The 7866-nt window shown below is 49.8% G+C and overlaps 1 protein-coding gene across 5 annotated transcripts; it reads left to right on the forward strand.

Moving 5' to 3' along the window:
- Positions 1 to 1460: 1460 nt before the first annotated feature.
- HOXD8 (homeobox D8) lies at positions 1461 to 5777 on the forward strand. Of its 5 annotated transcripts, none has more exons than XM_086718945.1 (3): positions 1461 to 1808; positions 3780 to 3927; positions 4318 to 5777. In XM_086718945.1, the coding sequence occupies exons 2-3, from the start codon at positions 3903 to 3905 to the stop codon at positions 4611 to 4613; spliced, it is 321 nt and encodes a 106-aa protein (XP_086575071.1). In that variant the 5' UTR covers positions 1461 to 1808; positions 3780 to 3902; the 3' UTR covers positions 4614 to 5777. The 5 variants fall into 5 exon arrangements, with proteins under 5 accessions (XP_086575071.1, XP_086575070.1, XP_086575072.1 ...); XM_086718944.1 differs by lacking the exon at positions 1461 to 1808 and adding an exon at positions 1815 to 1954; XM_086718946.1 differs by lacking the exon at positions 1461 to 1808 and adding an exon at positions 2775 to 2790.
- Positions 5778 to 7866: the final 2089 nt, after the last annotated feature.

The following is a 7866-nucleotide window of genomic DNA, read 5'->3' on the forward strand; positions in this document are numbered from 1 at the left end:
AGTGTCAGCGATCCAAGCCCCAGTCAAACTAAAGAACAAGATTAGAACTGCTTTGAGTCGAATAAAGGGAAGTTAAACTCCGTCAGTTGGAGGCGGCATTTTGCCACTAGAGGGCGCTGTTGCTCCACTTTGTGATCTCGTAAAGCTGGCGTTGCGGCGGCGGATGGTTTTGATTTAATATATTTACAATCTTATTTTTAATTTCAAATTAGGATAAACTTAAGCAAAAATAAGCAATGTACACTATTAAGTTCTCCAGCCGTGTTTTTGTTAGGTATAAAATTTTGGATTAGTCAGGATTTCAGAAAATTTGGACTCCGGCACGGCTGAAACTATAAAATGTTATGGTTAAGTTAATGCATTCTAACAAAACAAACGTGTAGAAGCATAGATCTTTATTTACAAAGTTAATCGTGCCCTTTTCCCATTCAGATTATGAATAGAATGCTTGGGGGGGCGGTGAAACTGTTTTGTCCCAAGAGGAAATGTTAGTTTGTAATGTTATCTTAATTAGGCCAGAACATGTAGAAATGAATTTCGTAGTGCTTGTGTTTTTTTTTCGCCCCCCCTCCCCGAAATCACACAGTTCTGGAAGGTGCCTTGTGTAATTGACATCTGGGCTCGTTCTTCTTTTTCCCCATTCTATTCCAAAACCCACTCACTGGTCCAGAGTTTTAATACGCATACACACACATGCCAAACATTGAAGTTAAAAAAAAAAAAAAATTACAAAGTTGGTTCCAGGGCTTTATTGAGAATACTTCTCTTTTAACTGGGTATTTGCAAGATTGGAGTACAAGTCGTTAACTATCAGAATCTATTTGTTCGCCTTCGGATCTCAAGGAAGTTTTACCTGGCGATATCCAGCAGAAAACAACCCCCCCCTCCCCGCCCCCAGTCTCCTCCACTCCATGCTAATTTAAAAAATAAAGCATGCCCTTATCATCTGGAAATTCATTAACAATCCGTTTACCTTAACCATTTCCAGGCATTCCCAGTAGAAACAATTGAATGAGTATTACATACTATCTTGTTATGCCTTTCCATCTCGACTTCATTTTCTCCATTTGCAAAATATGATTCAGTCCTTTTGCAAAATATGATTCAGTCCACAAGGACTGACCTCAGGATCGCACTCCCAGACTGGACCAACCCACGAGTAGGGGGTAGTTGAAACGACTCGCCTGCTGTGCTTTTGGGGGCCGTCTCGGGTTTTTAGACATTTGTATTTGGCGTGAAAAGCCGGCGTGCCGTTTTAGTTTTAGCCGGAGCGTCCTCGGTGGGCTCGGGGCGTGTTTCCGAGGAGGTCGGTTCCCAAGGCTGGTGTGGGCCTGGTGCCCTCACAACAATGGGTTAACCCTAAGGGAAAAGGGTTCGTCCGTCACCCAAAGAACCCACGGAAAAGGCCGAGCAGGCGAGGGAAAACTCACTCAGCATAGACTCATTACATTTATTGGACATTAAAACGGGAGTAGAGAGGGGAAAAAAAGAGATGTGGAGGTCAGAAGATAGTTGGTGGTGTAACGCCAAGCGGCTTTAGACTGAGCTTCTAAAATCAGGAATATTTTGCCGATTCACACTGGACTTGCCCACATGACTCGGGACGGTTCTCTTCCTCACCGCTCACAAGCTAGGATGAGCCTTCGCTTTCCTTGCTTTTGGAAAAGTTAGTAACTTTTTAAGCTGGGTCTAGCGCCCGCTCTCAGCAGAAAGTTCACAGGCTTGGCAGATGGACTAGAATCGTTAGCAGACGATGGGCGCCGCCTTCAGCTGCCTGGAACCGGCGCGATCCGAAAGCCGGCCCGGAGGTTCGATGGGGGGAGGGGGGGAGGCACTTGCAGGCGTCGGCCCCCTGTGCTCCGCCCGGGGCCACTGCCCGCCCTGGTCCGCTCCGTGCCGGGGCTGGGACCCCGGAGCCGCGCGTCCTGCTCGAGGAAACACCACCCACCCCAGCGTGAGTTCTCCTTCCCGCCTCGGAACATTTCTGTCCGCTTTTCTATTTACTCCCTCAGCAATGCTAATGCCTGCTTCCCCCCCCCCCCGCCCCCACATTCTTCAGCTTCCCCCCTGAGCCTACTGCTGACGTCTATCAAGGGTGAAATGATGGAAACTATATTCATGGGCATGATTTCCATTAAATATCAATTAACCTGGGAGCCTCAGCCAGGCGTGCAGTGCGTCAAGGGTAAATGTACATCTCATTTCCACAAGGCCTGCTCGCCTGGAAAAGAAGGGACTAGATTCGCTTTGATAATGCCAGGTTTTGGGGTCACCCTTGTGGCCTTTAATCAAACCACTTAGGACTCAACCCAACTGTACGCGGTCCGGCCTGTCTACACCGTTTGCCCTTGTTCCCTGGGCTGCGCCCGCGTGTCCTGAGGTGCAAAAGCCACGGCCAACCTCTGGGGGGCTGCTCTAGGGGCCAAGGGAGGGAGTCATTTGCTCCTGTAGCCTCTTGGGAGTGGCCTCCCTGCCTCCCCCAAGTGTAAGGTTCTCTCGCGCCCCCGCCTCGCCGGCCGCTTTCCCCAGGCCCAGGGGGGGCAAGACGAGCCCTTGGCAGTGCGGCTTTATGGGCCCCCTTTAAGGCCGGCGGAGGCATCTCCCGGCCAGCGTGAGACGTCCCGTCGGGAGCGACGGTGTCGCCTCCGCGCGGATCCCTCCGCGCGGTTATCTCGCCCCCATCTTCTCCTCACAGTGGCGTGGTGCGAAAATGCCTCGCCGGGGCGCACCGGGGCGGCAGCCTCGGCGGCGGCGGCGAGAGCGGTGGGAGGGGGCCGCGGGGGGGCCGAGGTGAGAGGTGGCGGCGGGTAGAGGGTGTTTTTTTCTCTTCCCTCCAGAGCGGGGGTTTGTAAACCGAAGCCAAAGAGTGTCCCCGTGGGCCGGGCGCACTTTTTTTTTTCTTGTCCCGGTGCGCTCAGGGCCGCCTGGTGCCTGAGAGGAAACAGTGGAGGCAGCGGGGCAGGTCACCCGGGGCGTCGGCGATTATATTGTGGCCCAGCCGGCGCGCGCCGGGAAAGGCCGGGCGGGCGTGAGCGCGGGGGCTGGGCGAGGCCCCGCGACCCGCGAGGGAGGCGGTGCGAGGCCGAGTCGGCGGGCGCGAGAGCCGGGCATGAACGCCCAGTAGCCAAGTGCCCGCGGCTGCCAGGCCTCAGAGGCGACGCGCGCGCAGGCGGGCGGGTGGCAGCAGCAACGTAGCCCGGCGGCCCCGGCGGCGGGAACAGCCGCCCCAGAGGCCCCCGCGGCAGTGCGGCCGCGCTGAGGCGCGCTCCCTGCCAGCTCCGCACCGCCCGCCCGGGGCCGCCCTACCTCGGCCCCTGGCCGCCGCCGCCGCCGCCCCGATGAGCTCTTACTTCGTGAACCCGCTGTACTCCAAGTACAAGGCGGCGGCCGCGGCGGCGGCGGCGGCGGCCGCGGCGGGCGAGGCCATCAATCCCACTTACTACGACTGTCACTTCGCGCCTGAGGTCGGCAGCCGCCACGCCGCCGCCGCCGCCGCCGCCCTGCAGCTCTATGGCAACAGCGCCGCCGGCTTCCCGCACGCGCCCCCGCAGGCGCACGCGCACCCGCATCCGTCACCGCCGCCCGCGGGACCGGGTTGCGGTGGTGGGGGCGGCCCGGGCCCCGGCCAGGACTACTTCCACCCCGGCGGGGGCAGCCCGGCCGCAGCCTACCAGGCCGCCCCCCCTCCTCCTCCGCATCCTCCGCCTCCGCCTCCCCCCTGCGGCGGGATTGCCTGTCACGGGGAGCCCGCGAAGTTTTACGGATACGATAACTTACAGAGACAGCCGATTTTTACGACCCAGCAAGAGGCCGAGCTGGTACAATATCCTGACTGTAAATCGTCCAGTGGTAATATTGGCGAGGACCCAGACCACTTAAATCAGAGCTCGTCTCCTTCTCAAATGTTTCCCTGGATGAGACCACAAGGTTGGGATGCATTTTTTTTTTTTTTAATGCGGGGAGAGGGGGAGAAATCTGCTTTCATCTCACGTTCTAGCTTTAAAAACTACCTTTTCCTCTCTCTCTCTCCTTTTCCTTCTTGTGTAGCTATAGTGGCTCTTATTCATAAAGTAATACTTTTTTTTTTCCCTTAAAGTAGAAACCGCGTAAAGATGATGGGGACAGTAATTGTGAAGATCTTCCCTCTGTTGCTCTTGCCTGCATATCCTATATATATCAGAGCTAAAGAGACTTGTGTATGTTTCATTCTTTAGACCTGTTCCAGAAAGCTCCAGCAACCTGCAGAGGCACCATTTCATTTCTAAAACGTTTATTTTCCTCTTTTTTTTTTTTTTTTGGTTTGTTTATTTTAATCAGCAGCTCCTGGTAGACGAAGAGGAAGACAAACCTACAGTCGTTTCCAAACCCTAGAGCTGGAAAAAGAATTCCTTTTTAACCCTTATCTGACCAGGAAGAGAAGAATTGAGGTCTCCCACGCCCTAGCCCTCACGGAGAGACAGGTAAAAATCTGGTTCCAGAACAGGAGAATGAAATGGAAAAAAGAGAACAACAAGGACAAATTCCCAGTTTCCCGACAGGAGGCAAAGGATGGAGAAACCAAAAAAGAAACCCAAGAGCTGGAGGAAGACAGAGCCGAAGGCCTGACAAATTAACTTCTACCTTTAAATTTTTACCACAGACTATTAAAACTAATGATCAACACATGCTGTTGGACACCATCTATTTTCTTTGTTGGAAAGAACTTTACCTGTATTTCAAGCTACCTTCATGTCACTGCTCTTGAGGTTTCTGCGCTTTGAGAGGGGCTTGGGTGTTAAAAAAAAAAGTTTCTAGTATCGAATAGAAGCAGCCCTTGAGCTGTCCTATGTAAGGGTAATTTGATACTGACCTTGTTGCTATATTTTTATAATGGTAGTTTTTAATGTCTGAGCTGGTGATTCGCCTCAACAACATAAACTTCCTAATGATTAGCGCTAAATAATTGAATATAAAATGCTTTATTAATCAAACAAGTGCACTTGAACACTTAAAATCATTTCTTTATGGTGAGTAAATTAAAAGAGATCTATTAATTTTTTTAAGAATTATGCCTGCAGAATATTTACTTTATGTTATTTGATTAAAACATATTTATGTTTTATTTCTGCTTTTATAATGAATGGTTCGGGTGCCTTTTGTTTACTCCTTAAAGGTTTCTTTGGGTATTTTGTAAATGTAATATCTCTGGGAAAAGTCTGGGCCAAATATTGAAAAAGCACATGTTAGCTGAAGAGTGTAATGTGTAGTTCGGCTCTGCAGCTTCCTTAAACTTGGGGAAAACGTTGGGCCAATGAGAAAAGTTTCAGGAAAGTGTCAAAGTTGACATTTGATAATTTTTCATAGTGTATACAAATTATGGCAATTTAATCATCTAGAGTGAATGAATACTTGAAAAGCCAATTATAACATTTTCACTCATTAATTTTTCACTCTGGCTAGTCGCCTTGTGGAATGCCCCTCATTTCTCAACTTGCTTTCGTTTTGAACTGCGCTTGGCATCGCCTGAAATCGCTAGGTCTCTGTGTTGTGGCCGCTGCTGTGATTCCGTTTCTCTGAATAGGTGCCATATTTATTTGTATTCCCTTCGCTCTGTTTGCACGCCCATTTTGAGCCAACTTGTGTGCGTCTCAGATGTCGGTTGGTACGTCCTCTGCTGTTCTCCAGGATGGCCTCACCTATTGAAACAAGCCCCGAGAGCAAATGCAGAAAAATCTTGAGTGTAAACAACCGCTCCAGAACATAGCTAGCTCCTTAATAAAGAAATGAATCTTTTTCTAGAGCTAGTGTCTTTGAGCGCCGCACATAACCCTTTCCCTGAGTCAGGAAATACCTCCTGGGCTCACTAGAAGCTGTAAAGCTTCTGTTTGATTTAAAAAAAAAAAAAAAAGTAGTGGGGATTACAGGCACTGCGCTGCTATAAAGATAAATAAATAAATGCAGGGGATGGGGTCTCTTTTTCATTCCAAACAGGGCTGGCAAGGCTATCCTAGCTTCCTCTTGCTGTAAATAACCTTGCCAAGGTACTGTGAAAGCTTTGAACTTCGCAAAGGATTCAGAGTTGTGGGCCCAGTGGGGGAAGACCCAGAGTCCAGGTTACACCACAGCTCATTCCGCTGAGCCTGTGCTGATGCTGGGGTTTGGGATGTGTTATTAACAAGATATCCATTTTCCATTGGAGGCTTCTCCTGCAGCTGCCATTTTATGAGGGAAGAGGAGGGGGAAGAGGGGTAGTGGAGAAGAGAAATTCAAGTGTACCAGTATTTCTGCCCCCCAAACGGACAGCACCTCATCAGATAGACATTGAAGAGCTCTTTGCTTTTTCTAGATGTTTTTATTTTTAAGGAGGTACATTTTGATTTCCAAAGTGGTTTTTATTGCACAGGTGAAAAAAAAAAAAAACAACCTGGAATCTGTTTTGGGCCTGAATCAGCCCCCCAGGCATTGGGGGGCTATTTGCCTGCCACTTCAAGGACCGGGGAAATGTCGGCATGGGTGGGGCCAGAAGTGAGGCACCACCTAGCTTTCTATCCAGGGAAGAGGCCCTGGCTGTGGCATTCGCTGACCTGAGCCAGAAAAGACAATTTTAAGTCACGGGCGGCCTGCGGCTTAAGAAACATTTGCACAAGAGGAGACAGCTGCAAATGTCCGTGCTGGATTTGGAAACGTTCTGCTGTGTGCCGCCTGAGACTCTGCTGTTGGCTTCTACAGAGCAAGGGTGCCAAGCGCCTGAAAGCGTGGCTAGAGAACAGCCTGTGGGGTGGGGGTGGGGGTGGGGGGCGATGACGGTGGCGGTGGTGGGGGTGGTGGTAGCAGCGGCAGTGGTGGTGGCAAGCTGGCTAGAGCTTCTCGCTGGCTAAACTCCGGTTGCCCTCCATTTAGGGGATTCCTCTGTTAGCAAAATTCGCGGTCTCCTGCTCAGGAATACTCCCCAAATACCAGTTTTAGAGTCACTGATTTGGGGCAAGACTCAGGTAGGAGACCTGGTACGTGAATGGATGTGGAGATGAAGGAATGAAGGGGAAGTAGTAATGTCCTCATTTCCTCTGTATTCTGTGTTGCTCTGGAAGTGTTGTACCTTCTTGTCCCATTGGCCCCAAATCCACAGTAAAATTGTAGCTCTTGTACAGAAAAAAACTCTGTTGCAGTAATTGGTGCATTAGAGAGTATTTGTACATACACAAATTTGGTATTCTGGGGGTATATATTTGGTGTATTTGTACATAAACATGGATTACATATTGCAGAAAGTATTGGTCATAAAAGTAGGTATATATGTTTCTTTTTGTAGCTGGGAAAATCATAGATCTGCTTCCAAATAAAGAGTTTGAGGAATTACACATCTGTCTCTCTCTGTCTTCCTCTCTCTCTCTCTCCCCCCCACACACACCCCACTGTCTTTCTTACAGTGGCTAGAAATCCCCCCCATCATGGTATTTCATGCAGCCGAGCACAGAAGATACCCTTCTAATTGGCTCAAATCTGTAAACATACGAGGGGTGCGGCAAAAAGCGAGCAAACATTTTTGCTGCAGAAATTTGCATAAACCTTCAGAGAATCCTTTGCAAACCCAGACGATGCTTTTCAGCCCTGGATTGCTTAGAGTCTGCTTAGAGAGGTCTGTAAACCGTTCAGAGAAAAGGACCCTCCAATGTTAACACTGAGTGAAAGAACCAAGCCTTCGAAATGATTTAGGTTCTCTGTTTTTGAGAACCAGGAACACACAAAAGAGGGTGTGGGTCTCAATGGTTTCTAGAGAAAAGTCAGTTCAGGGACTGCCATTTTGTGAGGTTCCACAAAGCCCAGCACACCCGCTTACCTCTGCACAGGAGAAAAAGTACAAATATGGCTGCCTATTCAACAATGCAA

The sequence above is a fragment of the Puma concolor genome, chromosome C1 (genome assembly GCF_028749965.1).
Source record: "Puma concolor isolate L17-30 chromosome C1, mPumCon1.1.hap2, whole genome shotgun sequence".
In the NCBI taxonomy this organism is placed as follows: Eukaryota; Metazoa; Chordata; class Mammalia; order Carnivora; family Felidae; genus Puma; species Puma concolor.

What these genes read in the sequence shown, in the direction of transcription:
- HOXD8 (XM_086718942.1), top strand. Translation starts at nt 3,339, where the DNA reads ATGAGCTCTTACTTCGTGAACCCGCTGTACTCCAAGTACAAGGCGGCG. An exon ending in TCCCTGGATGAGACCACAAG is followed by an intron (nt 3,928 to 4,317) that starts GTTGGGATGCAT and finishes TATTTTAATCAG; the next exon opens with CAGCTCCTGGTAGACGAAGA.